At 47.2% G+C, this 14850-nt stretch overlaps 2 protein-coding genes and 1 long non-coding RNA gene across 4 annotated transcripts in view; 2 read left to right on the top strand and 1 right to left on the bottom strand.

The window, feature by feature from the left end:
* LOC118881678 overlaps window positions 1-14850 on the top strand; it is a 43011-nt gene that overhangs the window by 17148 nt on the left and 11013 nt on the right. The window contains exons 8-10 of the mRNA XM_036826799.1: window positions 6374-6443; window positions 6719-6940; window positions 7333-7677. Of these exons, the coding sequence (XP_036682694.1) occupies window positions 6374-6443; window positions 6719-6940; window positions 7333-7677 (637 nt within the window). The remainder of the gene's footprint in view (window positions 1-6373; window positions 6444-6718; window positions 6941-7332; window positions 7678-14850) is intronic.
* Window positions 8019-11986, top strand: LOC118881305 (speedy protein E4A-like). 2 transcript variants are annotated; one of them, XM_036826086.1, is made up of 4 exons: window positions 8019-8378; window positions 8861-8946; window positions 10466-10634; window positions 10795-11986. In XM_036826086.1, exons 1-4 carry the CDS (start codon window positions 8073-8075, stop codon window positions 10852-10854), a joined length of 621 nt encoding a protein of 206 aa, XP_036681981.1. In that variant the 5' UTR covers window positions 8019-8072; the 3' UTR covers window positions 10855-11986. The 2 variants fall into 2 exon arrangements, with proteins under 2 accessions (XP_036681981.1, XP_036681980.1); XM_036826085.1 differs by having other exon boundaries at window positions 10466-11986.
* Window positions 12195-13719, bottom strand: LOC118881310. Its single transcript, XR_005016498.1, has 2 exons — window positions 13493-13719; window positions 12195-12846 (listed from the first exon to the last, which is right to left on the bottom strand). It is a non-coding gene; the product is annotated as an uncharacterized LOC118881310 (long non-coding RNA).

Here is a 14850-nt window from a genome sequence, read left to right as displayed (position 1 = left end):
GGGAATAATAAGTACGAAGTCATCCAAATGAACAGGATGTCCAGCGGGGAGCTGATGTCTCTCACGACTCACCCTCTCTCCAAAGGCGAAAAACCGTCACTTCATACATTTCCCCCTTTTAAAGTTGTTTAAGCTAGGAGGGTAAACCTGGACCCTGTGATTTCACCTTGACTGGAAGCAGCAATGGCCACCTTTTAGTTTGGTTTCATTAAGATCTCTTCATATATTTGGATATTTACAATATAAAGCTTTCTCTTTTGTATCTCCGTTTCTATTAAATACAGGTATTTTCCCTCTTTTGTCAGTTATCTATTTTATTGAAGTATAGCTGGTTTACAATGTTTCAGGTGTACAGCAAAGTGATTCGGTTACATGTATTTATGTAAGAATATATATATTCTTTTTTCAGGTTCTTTTCCATTATGGGTTATTACAAGATATTGAACATAGTTTCCTGTGCTATACAGTAGGTCCTTATTGTTGATCTATTTTACAATATACAAGTGTATATCTGTCAATCCCTGTTCTTTATCTTTTTAACTTAATTTTTTACTCTCACATTCTGTTATACAGATACTTAACAACATATTTTGTGTTCAAATCTTTCACTTTCACGTCATACTTTTCATCTGCTTTGACACTGTACTTGAAGAAGCCTTTCCATCCTTCATTTCCTAAGTAGTTGCCTGTGTTTTCTCCTGTTTATGTTTGGTATCTTAACATACCAATTTTATCAAGATAACTGGCACCCATCTTCAGGATTTGTAAATCATTCTCCGCTTAAAGTCTCTCAACCATTTTTTTCAACACTAACACATCTACCACAACCAGGAAATGCAACGTTTAAGAAGAAAACTCAAGTTTCTCATCTAACAGAAAAGGACAGGTTCTTCTTTGAAGCTCAGGGACACGTCTTAATTTAAAGGCAGGGGAGAGACTTTCCCGGTGTTCCAGTGGTAAAGAATCCGCCTTCTAATGTAGAGGACGGGGGTTCGAAGCCTGGGAACCCTGGTCCGGGAGCTAACATCCCACACGTCACGGGGCAATTAAGCCCGCGTGCCGCAACTAAGACACGACGCAGCCTAAGAGAAATAAATATTCTTTAAAAATAAAAATAAAAAATAAAGGCAGGGGAAGCAGGAAAGTGACCGTCACATGTGAATTCCTTCTTATTCAAAATAGAGGCCGTAGCAGTTTGCTTGGGCTGCGTCACAAAGTACGACAAACTGGCGGGCTTAAGCAACACAAATGCACTGTCCGACATTTTCGCAGGTTGGAAGTCTGAAATGCAGGTGTCAGCAGGGTTGGGCCCCTCTGAGGGCTGTACGGGAGGATGTGCTCCAGGCTTCCTGGTGGAGAGGGCCGTTTCCTCAATAGCACATGCACTATGTATGTACTAGGTAAGTGCCTGGGCTGAACTCCGACCCCAGGGCTGCTTATCCACAGCAGCACCAGGCTGCCGGAGGGGTTGTCACGGACCCGTTGGCAGGAGGATTGGAGGCTGACACAGACGTCCGCTCAGTTGTGGACCCATGGCCTGGCCACAGCCCTGCCAGAGGCTGCCTGTGTTAAATCCAGGTCACGGTTCACCTCCCTCCCGCTTATGTCATTCAATGACGCCTTGAAGACCCCCTACTGCACCAGCCTGGGTGGCACATCCCACCCAGAGATTTCCAAATCAGAAGCAGGTCAATTGAGAAAGTTAAAATTAGGCCCTAGCTCAGTGCTGTGGAATTAGAATCTTGAGGCTGTGTCCAGGCATCTGTGTTGTAATATTTTCTCCACGTGACTCTCATGCCGAAGGATTGTATTGACAAAGCACTTCTGCTTCACTCTACTGATATTTCTGCACTAGAGCTACAGCCGTTGTTATATTAAACTGCACCCACAGGAGGAAAAGACAGGAGGAGAGGTGATAGTATTGCTTGTCTCCAACACGCTGTTACTGAACCGAACTGTGTCCACTCGCCCGCACGCAGTAAAGCCAATCTACTGACACCGGGTCACGGTGAAGGAAAGTGCAGCGTTTACGGCAGGGCAAACAAGCAAGGAGTCTAGGTATCTAGGGCCTCAAAAGGCCCCCACTCCCCCATGGCTTTGAGGGAAAGGTGTTTAAGATGAGGTGAGGCTGTTGGTGGGAATGTAAACTGGTGCTGCCACTATTGGAGAACAGTGTGGATGGAGATTCTCTCAAACACTAAAGCTAGAGCTACGATGACCCAGCAAACCCCACTCTGGGCATATACCCAGAGAAAACCATCATTCAAGAAGACACATGCCACCCCATATGTATAAGCAGGTACTATTTACAATAGCCAAGACATGGAAGCAAACTTAAATGTCCATAGACAGAGGAAGGATAAGGAAGATGTGGTACATATATGCGATGGATACTACTCAGCCATAAAAAAGAATGAGATAATGCCATTTGCAGCCACCATGGATGGACCTAGAGATTATCATACTAAGTGAAGGAAGTCAGACAGAGAAAGACAACTATCATATGGTATCCGTCTATGTGGAATCTAAAACAATGATATGCATGAACTTCTTTACAAAACAGAAACAGACTCACAGACATAGAAAACGAACTTAAGGTTACCAAAGGGGAAAGGGGGGGAGAGGGATAGATCAGGAGGTTGGGACTAACAGATACACACAACTATAATAAAACAGGCAATCAACAAGGACCCTCCCGTATAGCACAGGGACCTCTACTCAATAGTCTGTATTAACCTAGGGAGTTCCCTGGTGGCCCAGAGGTTAGGATTCCGGGCTTTCACGCCGTGGCCCGGTTTCAATCCCTGGTCAGGGAATGAGATCCTGCAGCCACACAGAGTGACGAAAAAAACCCCCCAAATTCTGTAATAACCTAAATGGGAAAACAATCTGAAAAAGTATAGGTATATGTATACATATAACTGAATCACTTTGCTGTACACCGGAAACTAACACAACACTGTAAATCAACTATACTCCCAATTATAAAATTAAAAAATGTTTTTAAAGTGAATTACAAAAGAGTGGGAGGTGAGGGAGGGGAGGTTGAGGGGTGTGTGGTCAGCTTGTGGACATTCTTCCGATTGGTTGGTGGTGAGGTAATGTGAGGTCAACATCGTCAACCTTCTGCTTCCAGCTGGTCTGGGGTCTACGTGATTGTGGGCAGCATGCAATTAACTTCTTCCACCTGCTGGGGGTTTCAGTCTCTGCAAAACAGCTCCAAGGACGTGGCTCAGAACAGTATCTACAGCCCTTGAGGAGGAACTAAAGGTCCTTGACTTTGTTTAACGGCTACACTATTATTGGTCTTTTGGGACTGTTTTCCTTTCTTTTTGCACTTTCTCACTTCTCTGATTAAATTGTTTGTTTCGAACTCAGAGAAGGCTAGGAGGCTAAAATTTTCTGAAGACAAGATGCAGGCGGAAGACATGGGGAGAATCCATCCCAGGAAGGCCCCACAGGGTCCTGCTCAGTTACAACATCAGATTCAATCTGGGCTCTTTACGCCAGTTTTGGACAACATACCAACACATCTTAAGATGGGTCCCACCTAACTATAGCACATTTGGACAAGGTGAGGTGGGGTGGGATTATGCAAATCCAGATCTGAAGACTAGATAAAGCAATCAGGGTATTTCACAGTATACAAGAGAAATTTTCACGGGGACAGAATACCAACCTTCTAATATCTGAAAGCCTGTTAACCAAGAGGAGAGTGGACTTCTGTTTTGTTATAGAAGGACCCCAATCAGCTTGTGATGTGATTGAAAGCATGATGAATGCAAATCTGAACTCACTGGCCTCCTAACAATGAACGTCTACAGCAGAGGGACACAGGTCCTCAAGCAGCAGTGCTTTTCCAGCAGTGCGGACCCTGAGGAGAGCCGGGCTGTGGCAGCTCTGGAGGACCTCAGACGCTCTTTGCATGGTCTCTGAGACCCTACAAACATCTCAGAAAGTCCACGACTGCAAACCAAAGAGACACTCAGTCCCTGCACCTTGGATGAACTGATTTGACTACGTATGCATTGCTTGGGCTAATTAAAAATATGTAAGTGATCAAAAGACAAAATAAACTTTGGGCACACCCCTGAACAACAGAGATACTTCTCATCAAAGTCCAAACAATAATTCAAAAGCAAAGATTCAGAGCCAAAATGTGGAAACAACCCAAGTGTTCATTGACAGATGAATGGATAAGAAAAATGTAGTGTGTATATTCATACAACAGATATTATTCATCCACAAAAAGGAAGTTTCTAATTGATACAAAGAGCATTTAATGTATTTTTTAAATGATTGATATTTCTTTGTATAAACAGTGAAAATTTAACAATTCCACTTTTAAGAGGAAAGGTTGTTTCTTTGTACAAACAATTAAGTCTCAACAGTAGAGGGCATAAGCAACACGTTGCACACAGAGTAAACAGAAATACCTCCCCACTACCCTCCCCCCATCTCATCCCCCGATGAGCCCTGCTGATTCTCCCTCCAAGTACATGGAACCTGTTTGCTTCTCTCCATCTTCTCAGACATCGTCTTCCTGGACTACCACAACAAATTCCCAACCATATCTGGGTCTCCAGACTTCCACTCTTGCTGAAACCCCACCCCATCCATTTTATACAGCAGCCAAAATAAAGCTTTTCCCTTTCATTGCAAACTGGATCACGACACCTCTCATTCACCGGTTTCCCATTGCACTTGGCATACATCTCAACTTCTTTAGACCCAGGGTTTTATTTCCTTCTCACTCACTGTGTACTGTCCACACTGGCTTTGGGGTCTAGGAAGGAAATTTTAATACAGGTTACTGCACGGATGACACTTGACGACATTATGCTAACTGGATAAGCCAGATACACATGGACAAATGTTATATGATTCCACTTCTGTGAGATCCTCAGAGGGGTCAAATTCATAGAGACAGAAAGTGGAAGGGTGGGTGTCAGGGGCTAGCAGGGGAAGGGGAGTCAGTGTTTAACGGGGACAGAGTTTCAGTTTGACAGGGTGAAAATATTCTGGAGATGGATGGTTGGGATGGTGGTACAACAATGTGAATTTTTTTTTTATTAATTAATATTTTTGTTTATTTTTGGCTGCGTTGGGTCTTCCTTGCTGCGCGCAGGATTTCTCTAGTTGCAGCGAGCGGGGGCTACTCTTCGGCGCGGTGCGCGAGCTTCTCATTGCGGTGGCTTCTCTTTGTGGCAGAGCATGGGCTCTAGGCGCACAGGCTCAGTAGTTGTGGCTCGCGGCCGAGGAGTTACGGCTTGCGGGCCTCAGTAGTTTGTGGTACATGGGCTTACGTGCTCCGCAGCATGTGGGATCTTCCCGGACCAGAGCGCGACCCCGTGTCCCCCTGCATCGGCAGGCAGATTCTTGACCACTGTGCCACCAGGGAAACCCAACAATGTGAATTCTTGATGTCACATAACTGTACCCTTAAAAAGAGCAAATTTTATGGAATGTATATTTTATCACAATAAAAAGAGAGAAGGGAGGAAGGAGGGAAGGAGGGAGGGAGGGAGGGAAGAAGGAAGGGAGGGAGGGAGGGAGGGAGGAAGGAAGGAAGGAAGGAAGGAAGGAAGGAAGGAAGGAAGGAAGGAAGGAGGAAGGGAAGGAAGGAAGGAAGGAAAAGCAAGACTCAGACACCCAGGGGAGGAGTGGAAGTATGAGTTGGGAGGTTTCCAGGAAGAAGCTTCCAGTGACACTGCATGACCCTGAGTTGGCTATTTTCTTCTCTGCATCTCAGCTACCGTGTACTTCCTACCCTCATGAAAAATAACCTGTCTTGAATTGGAGGTTTTCCCATTTAGTCTTTTTGTACAGGTGACATTTTATCAGAAAAATAATCTGTCTTGAACTGGAGATTTTTCCATTTAGTCTTTTGTACACGTGACATTTTATTCAGGGTAGTGAAATTCTGGGGTCAACAGTGATACCACATTCTCAAAATTTTGCTAAGTAGACTAGAATTTCTTAATTGGAATCGAGGGCCAGGCTTTGGACAATCCATGGACTTCGTGAAATCCAAAGGTGCCCTTTTTTGTTGTTTTGTGTTTGTTTGTAGACCCCCTTTGAAGGGTGCCTGAGCACCTGTACTTCTCTCTGATTTTAGCTTCTCAAAATGGCTCTTGGACTCAAAGGTGCCTGAGGGTGGCGGACGTGTGCTCCCCCAGTACAGAATTCTGAACACAGTGTCAGTACACATTGAGCAGAAGCGCTTTGCCAAACTGCGTGTTTTAACGTAACTTTTCAATCCAGTCAGTCAGTGCACCTGGGATCTTTTTTACATACTTATCTCACTCTTATAAGGCTTAACCGTTGCTGCTTCCCCTAAGTTTCCTTGTCCCTCTCCCCACTCTCCCACCAGGCCGTGGAAAAGGAATGGGAGCGAGGGGGAGAGTCCAGCAGGGAGAGGACAGCGCACCTGCTGGGAAGCGGTAAAGAGGGGTCCGGACACCTTGAGGGGGGTTTTGGTGGACGGGCAGAGGTTGGGTCAGTGGCAGGAGATACCATTTACCCCTGATCTCTGGGACAAGTGCACACATAGGTCTGACAGTTACTTGTGTTTTCATTCAAACTGGTTGCCAGGTTGGAATGACCCCATGATGACGTCACAGGCTTCCGACCTTCCTGATTGGAAGGACCAGACTCCGTGGCGCTCGGCAGCAGAGGTGGACAATAGCATCTCGCCAGAGCTTTTCTCCACTGCCAGTTGCCCCGCAGCTTGGAGAACGGACGACCACTTGTGTTTTGCCCAAGTCCAGAAGAAGAGTTGGGACAAAGCAGAGTCTAGGCGTCGAGGAAGGGAAGAGTTTGGGAGAAATCATGGCCAATCGTCAACCGAGTTCCCAGGTTGAGGACCAGGACTCCCAGCCCAGCTCCTCAGGGTACCCCCTGGAGGTGACTGTCAACGAAGAAAGCCCAGGACCGTCAGGTGAGGGAGCTGGCACGAGAAGGAATTTCAGAGGCTTGACCAGTAAGGAGGAAAGGGTACAGAGGTCGGGAAGGAGCACCTGCGTCAGGTGCCTATGAAAGAAGGGAGACATTCGGAAAGCCAGGGATTGAGGGAGGAGAGGACAGGAGCTGGGGACACGGAAACCCTGGGAAGCAAGAAAGAGGGTTAGGAGATGAGATCCAAGGATGAGAGAGGGGAAGAGAGGAAACAAGGGGAGGGTTCTTTTTCTTCTTTTTTCCTAGTGGGAGAAATTATCTACCATGAGAAAGAGTTTTCAGGACAGGAAGCTGGAAAAATGACAAAATGAGTCAGGGGAGGGATAGGTAGATATGGACAGAGAAAGATGGAAAGATGACTTGGGGCAAGGTCAGAGGTCTATGAGACTGGAAAGGGTAGGGGTGTTTCGGGGGGGAGGCGGAGTCGGGGTGTGGTTGGGTGGTCACCAGTGGCTGAATTCCCAAGACGAGAACGTCCTATTGTAGTCTCTTGTCTTTTCTCAGCCCCCTGGGCCGGCTGCAGCTCCCCGCCTCAGCGCCCTGGCTGTAAGAGGAAGAGGTCAGTGGCGTTCAGAGAGGAGGAGGAGGAGGGCGAGCCGGCCACTGAGGCCCAGGACACCTGGGTCGTGGAGTCGCTGAGTGGGCTCAAGATGAAGCTCAAGCGACAGCGGGTGTCTTCAGTGCTGCCTGAGCACCACGAGGTCTTCAACAGGATGCTCGGTAAGGACCAGCACCCCCGCCCAGCACCCTCCAATCCTATACTTGAAAAACAAACAAACAAAAACTTCCAATGACTACACTTTCCCAATGGAAAAGAATTCCCTGCTACTTGGTGCGCTCTCCGTCCCTGGCGGACTGTCTATGGATAAAGGACACAGGGGACACATAAATGATACAGGATTAGGTTAGACTTACAAATGATACAAGACTAGGTTAGATTTAGAAATGATACAGGATTAGGTTCGCTTGGTTTCAACTGTACCCCTGAGACTCTAGCTCTTACTGGCCTTTTGAATCTTAGTGGCGTGGGGTGGCGGGAGGGGGTGGGGGGCAACACAAGCCACCTTCGCCCCCTGACGTGACTGTCAATTGAGAAATTGGCTGTGAGTAACTCGATGCCCTCTGCACTGGTACGTGAATGCATGATGAAGGGGCATCACTCCCTGTCACTCGGCCCTCCTAGAAGGGGAGTCACCCCTTTTCCTCCCACAGTGAATGGTCTTCCCTCCCCTCTTCCCATCAGCTTCACCCTGGGCCACATCTGGGCATTTCCCCAGGGGGGGCGTGGTTCTCCCTCTTGGCTCTGGAATGCTCCCACGACAGCCCTGTTCCCACTGGCAAACATCTGCCCTCTTTTCCCAGAGGATCCCGTCATTAGGAAATTCCTCGCCTGGGACAAAAACCTGCAAGTATCTGACAAGGTAAGTCCCCCACTGAGATGGATTCCTGCTCCAGCGCCTGTCCTGGGTGGGCACGCGGGGTGCTTTCTACACCCACGTTTCCACTCCCCTCCCAACCTGATGCCTTGTCAACACTTCCCTCCAGGGGCCTCGAGGTCCCCTCTGGGATCTGAGCCCCAGGTGTGCCCCTTTGGTGGTTGCTGCCTAAGTCCCCTCTCCTCTCAGCTCCTGGGGACTCGCCTTGGCTCCGGTTCATCAAACACCGTCCAGTGCCAGCGGCCCTAAGTCCACGCCCTCAAACCCACAGCCTCCCATCCTTGGAGCGTCGCAAACTCTGACCTTCTGTCCTCTCCCCTCCCCCAAATAATCAGGCTCATCCAACACGGGGGTCTCTTCTCCAAGTGGCACCACCCATTCCTCGTCCCCTGCTCCCTTATCCCACTGTTTTTCCTCTTCCACGATGTGACCTCTCTCCTATGTTTTTTTTTCCCTCTTTCCATCAGTATCTCCTGTCGATGGTGATAGCTTATTTCAGCCGGGCCGGGCTCTTCTCCTGGCAATTCCAGAGAATCCATTTCTTTATAGCTCTGTGAGTATCTTGCTCCGTCCCCTCCATCAATATTCAACACCCTGGGAGGGCGCAGGGAGAGACCTGGGGCTCTGACCTTTCATCTATTTTTTTAAACCCCTCTGTACCGGTTACTCTGGCTGTGAAAATGACAGGATTACGGTAGAGTGGTTTCTTTTTCAAACGAAGCTATGTTTTTTATACCATTCATTGTCAAAACAAACTGCCCTAATGTCAATTAAAACACTGAACGAAACAAAGCAAAACACGAAACCTTCCTAAGAGGAGAGGAAGAAAGGACTGACACCATCCTGCCCACAAGTAAATAGACTTGAGACGTTTCCGGTTCTGATTCTCCGGTCTCGGGTCTTCCCACATCAGCACCAAGTGTGATTATCTTCCGTTTCTGCGTTCCCACGACAAATGCCACAATCGGGGCCCTTATCACATAGCGCGGACCTGGCAGAAAATGCTCCCCACTGATGTTTCTTCCACGTCTCCCAAGCCAGTCGGCTCTATTTGCCTGAATGTCCTTCCAAAACCCAGGTCTGACCGCTTCACACAATGTCATTGGCTCATTACGTGCCAAATCAAGGCCAGAGTTCTGGGTTGGAATTCAACTCTCTCTGCAATCTCCATCACACTGTCCTGATACTTTATTCCTTTGTGTCACTGTTCCTTCCAAATACCCTGCCCTCTAAGTTTCTATTGTGCTTTTCTGTCCAGGGATCTTTCCCACACATTTACCTGAAGAAAATGACCCTATCCTTAAAGTGGGTTCAAACACCAAAACCTTCACGATGCCTGATCTCCCTAACTTCTGCATCCCGGAGGCACTTTCGTTAAAATCGTATTAGAATGTGATGCTTTGCATTACAGTCATTTCTTATCTCCCCCCTTCCCCTTCCCCAGTCCCATTAGACTAGACACAATGTGGAAGGCAGGTCTTGTCAAAATGTCAATGCATTCCCAAAACACTCAGCACAATTCTTTTCATTTTGCGAATGTTTGTTATTGTGAGTCTTCGAGGTAATCAGTATTGCATTTGGCTACGAGATAAAATGTTCGTTCATTCATTCATTCATCTAATGAAACCTTATAAAGTACACCCTACACGCTGGGGAATATGAGGTGATGGGAACAGAGATTCACAAAAGGCTGTTGAATTAATGCATCAAGATGAACCAAGCCCTAAATGTGTCATTTGGTAGGAGAGGGATGAATGCAGAAATAGATCAGATCAGCTCCTGCCCTCAGGAACTGTACATGCACCTACAACATAGGGAGAGAGGTGTGTGCACATACAACAAGTTGAAGGGAACAGGGGGTTTGGATTTTGTCCCCAGCATCAAGGTGTGAGAGGCACCCTTGCGAAGGTCCTGCCTGGCAGTGGCGCCTTGATGACTGGGCAGCTCTCGGGGACGCTGGGCAGGGCTGGGTGGGTCGTGTCAGGATGCTCAGCCTGCCTCTTTTCTGGGAAGCCGATCTCAAGTGGAGGCCCTTCCTGTGCTGATGACAGCCACCTGATGTCTTTCCCCAGCTATGTGGCCAACGACATGGAAGAGGACAACCAGGCCCCCAAACAGGCCATCTTTTCGTTCCTCTATGGAAAGAACCGCTCCCAGCGTCCCTTGTTCCACAAACTGCGTCTCCAGTTCATCCGTTCCATGGGCTGGAACGCTAGGGTCACTCGGGAAGAGTGCGAGCAGGTGGGTGGGCTGTGGCGGTCTGGGGGAGGGGCAGGGCCGGAGAGGAGGTGGGGATCATGGGGGATTCGGTCTGGGACCTGGAGACGGACGAGAAAGAACCGGACGCGGGGCACGGGGAGGCAGCGTCATCCTCATTTCCAGGGGCTGTTTGTCTTTCCAGATCCAGGCTTTTGAGCCAGAGCTCTGGGTGTGGGGAAGAGATCGCGCCCTCTTGCCCTAGAGGCCCCAGGACCACGCAGGCCTGAGGTCATCGGCCTGCGCAAAGGTAGGTCTGCGTCCGCAAAGGTGCGGGCGGAATGACGCGTTGCTTACTGAGGAAATCGGAGGAATCCCACTGCTGGACCCACATCACCTCTCACGCTGTGAAGGGGGCCAGCCGGGCACACAGCCACACGCCGACTCAGCGCCCAGCCGCGGCCTCACAGCCACACACACACACCAGCACCGTGGGGCCCGTGGGCGCCAGACCTCGGGGAAACCAGTCTGTCACAGACGCATGGGTCTCACTGAAGTCATTTCACCCAAAGCAATTGGGTCCAAATAACAGCTTTGATGAGATGGTGATTTTTTTCCATGTACGGTGTTTCGAGTTTCTCTTTTTAATTCATTTTTGGCCTTACATCCCTCAGGGATATGGGTTCTAGGATTTACCTACCACAAGGTAAACGTCTACAAACAGGATATTAGATGGAACAGCCTACACGTTCAGTAAGAAAAGACCAATTATGACTAGCTTTATTTTCATCCAAATTTACTTTCCAATTGCTTACGGCCAGATCACCAATGATTCCTTTTGTACAATTCACCTTTTCCCCCTCAACTTTATGGTCAAGACGGTTTATCAGAACGAGTGAAGGTTAAGGAATGCCATCTTCAGCATGGCTTATTACAATGGACACATTAGAGTTCTAGATGTGGGCAGAGGATTGAGCAAACATTTGGTTGAAATCTTGCAAACTAGCTGCCTTAGTCCGTTCGACCTGCCCTAACAAGATACTACAGCCTGCGTGGCTTATAAACAACAGAGCACAGTCTCTTTTACAAGGGCAATAATCTCATTCATGAGGGCTCTACCCCATGACCTAATAACCTCCCAAAGACCCCACCCTCCTAATACCAGCCCCTGAGCGGTTAAGATTTTAAGATTTCAACATAAGAATTTGGGGGGACACAAACATTCAGCCCATAACACTAACCAAGTCTAGGACTGACTATTATTTAAACATTAGGATCCAGGGACTTCCCTGGTGGCTCAGTGGTTAAGAATCCGCCTGCCAACGCAGGGCACACGGGTTCGAGCCCTCGTCCGGGAAGACCCCGCATGCCGTGGCGCAACTAAGCCCGTGCGCCACAACTACTGAGCCTGCGCTCTAGAGCCCACGAGCCACAACTACTGAGCCTGTACTCTAGAGCCCGCAAGCCACAACTACTGAGCCTGTGCGCCTAGAGCCCGTGCTCCGCCACAAGAGACGCGTCATGAGAAGCAACGGAGAGTGGTCCTCGCTCACCACAACTAGAGAAAGCCCACGCGCAGCAACAAAGACCCAATGCAGCCAAAAATAAAATAAAGAAAATAAGTCAATTAAAAATTAATAATAAAATAGACATTAGGATCCAGGATTAGCATTAGGGAACAGGCAGCAGGTCTCCTGGTCCACGATGCTGACCGGTCAGTGATGTCTGTAGTGTGGTTCCAAGTTCAGAATTTAAGTGGTGCCAAAGGACCAAGGTGAGTTAAGACTAAAGCAGCATTCTCCAAATGCCAGCTCCCTGAGCAGAATCACCTGGAGTCTTGGCTATAAAGCAGATGACTGGGCCTGGCCTTAGGTGTATTCAGTAGTTTTTGCAGTCAGGCTCACCAAACTCCAAGAATCGCACTTGAAAACAATGAATGGTTCAGGATTGGGGCTCCGAATGGAGAATTTGAGATAAAACTGCAATCATAAATGAGTCTCAATTCTGGTGAGAACTAAGAATGTGAAAACCTTTGTATCTGGACAGTTGCCACTTTGAAATCTGACGTCCTTGCTCCTTCTCTTACTTCCAGATCACAGAGCCCAGGAGAGATGAGGATGTTGCACAGGAGGTCAATCCACACGCTGACGACAGCCGTGAGGAAGGGAGGGAGAAGCCTCTTGTGCAGATGATCGGGAAGAACCCAGCGTCTTCTAGAACGAGCTCAAGAGAGTTTTCGTGTCACACTCCTGGGAGTCTGTGGCAGGACAATAAGAAATCAGGGTTCTGTCACGTTCCATCCCTTTGGAAGGCACCACCCCAATTTTCAGATCATTTCATTCAAATCTCCCCTGAGATGAACACTGGAGGTCCCATTTTTTACACACTTCTTTGCCCCAGTCTAGAAGCATTTGAAGGTGGCGTGTAGGGGGCTCAGAACAGGAGGGAATAACTTTAAAATATATAATTAGAGCCACACGGTCATGACTGATGACTTAACTTTCACTGGCTTATTTTGAAAATGTCACCTATAAAATTATTGTATTTTTATATTTTATATTTATAGATGTATTTTAAATAGTTTTGAAATAGTCTTCATTGTGAAACATCTTATTCCCACCAAGTTTTGTGATGAGTATTACAGCTGTTGTATATTTACACCTATATACAATTTTATTCACATTTTCAAGAGAGATTTTTGGTTTTATCTATTACGTAATATACATTTTATCTATTGCATAATATTTCCACTCTACTTATAGCTAGGTGGGTATTTCCTCCCAATTCTTGTAAGCATAAATTTGTATATTTTTAGTTCTCATTACTGAATTGTGGGAATTCAGTCGTAAGTTTTTAACTTGTCTCAACAAGTTTGTATGTTATTTTAGATTATTAAAGAGTACCGTGCAATGCAGCTTTTGGGGAAATATAATAAAGATGAAAGTCTTCTCACAATCATGATGTGTGTGGTCATTACCAGTGTGCTTCGCCTGTTTGCTGCCCAACGAGGTGTGGCTTAATGGCGCTGTGATTATCCAACCACATTTCTTAACTCTGAAAAATAATCCTGAATTATTTTTCATGGAGGAAAAACTGCAGAAGATGAGGCAGATCTTGCATCATTCAGGACTCCAATACTGAGAGTCAAGTGTTGGGTAAAAGGAAACACGGCTTTACTGAGGAAGCCGGCAGCCCAGGGGGGAAGGTGGACTCGTCCCAAAGAACCTACTTTCCCCTCCTGAGGTTTTGCTTGAGGACTATATAGGGAAAAGAGAAAGGGGCTGCATGTTGAAGACAGGGTTACAGGGTGCGTGATCAGCTCACGGACATTCTTCTGATTGGTCGGTGGTGAGGTAGCGGGGACTCAACCTCATCAGCCTTCTGCTTCCAACTGGTCTGGGGTCTGCGTGCTTGTGGGCAGCATGCAGTTAACTTCTTCCACCTGCTGGGGGTTTCAGTCTCTGCAAAACAGCTCCAAGGACGTAGCTCAGAATATTACCCGATAGCCCTTGAGGAGCAACTAAAGGCCCTGGACTTCGTTTAACGGCTAAAGTATGATGATTTTGTCTTCGCTGTTTTTTCGGCTGCGCCACGCAGCTTGTGGGATCTTAGTTCCCTGACCAGGGATCAAAAACAGGCCTCTAGCAGTGGAAGCGCACAGTCCTAACCCCTGAAATGCCAGGGTATTCCTGACAGTACACTTTAAAGAGAAAAAACCATACCAAAAGGAACACAGTTTTAAGGAAGCTTAACTTTCTCAGAAACGCAGAAATTTTGTTGTGCATTTATTTTCTTTCTTTTTTTTTTAATATATTTATTTATTTATTTATTTATTTATTTATTTATTTATTTATTTTTCTCTGCGTTGGGTCTTCGCTGTTGCACGTGGGCTCTCTCTAGTTGCGGTGAGCGGGGGCTTCTCTTCGTTGTGGTGCGTCGGCTGCTCAATGCGGTGGCTTCTCTTGTTGCGGAGCATGGGCTCTAGGCACGTGGGTTCCAGCAGTTGTGGCTCGCGGGCTCTAGAGGATTTTTTATTGTTTACTTTTTGCAAGTATTCATCAAATGCGTATTATTTGAATGAATGACAAATCATTTCTTCCAACAATCTTCAAACTGCTTAAAACTATGACAATATTTAGCGTTTCAAATTTCATATGACCTCACTCTCTCCGTGTTCTAGTTTCTAAAAGCATGTGGGATCTTCCCGGACCAGGACTCGAACCCGTGTGCCTTGTGCTGGCAGGTGGATTCTTAACCGCTG

Source organism: Balaenoptera musculus, chromosome 15 (genome assembly GCF_009873245.2).
Source record: "Balaenoptera musculus isolate JJ_BM4_2016_0621 chromosome 15, mBalMus1.pri.v3, whole genome shotgun sequence".
NCBI classification, from domain to species: Eukaryota; Metazoa; Chordata; class Mammalia; order Artiodactyla; family Balaenopteridae; genus Balaenoptera; species Balaenoptera musculus.
Note: the sequence above shows the minus strand (reverse complement) of the source record. Positions and strands in the feature narration are given on the sequence as shown.

What these genes read in the sequence shown, in the direction of transcription:
- LOC118881305 (XM_036826085.1), top strand. Translation starts at nt 8,073, where the DNA reads ATGCCCTCTGCACTGGTACGTGAATGCATGATGAAGGGGCATCACTCC. An exon ending in ACCTGCAAGTATCTGACAAG is followed by an intron (nt 8,379 to 8,860) that starts GTAAGTCCCCCA and finishes TCTTTCCATCAG; the next exon opens with TATCTCCTGTCGATGGTGAT. An exon ending in ATCCATTTCTTTATAGCTCT is followed by an intron (nt 8,947 to 10,465) that starts GTGAGTATCTTG and finishes GTCTTTCCCCAG; the next exon opens with CTATGTGGCCAACGACATGG.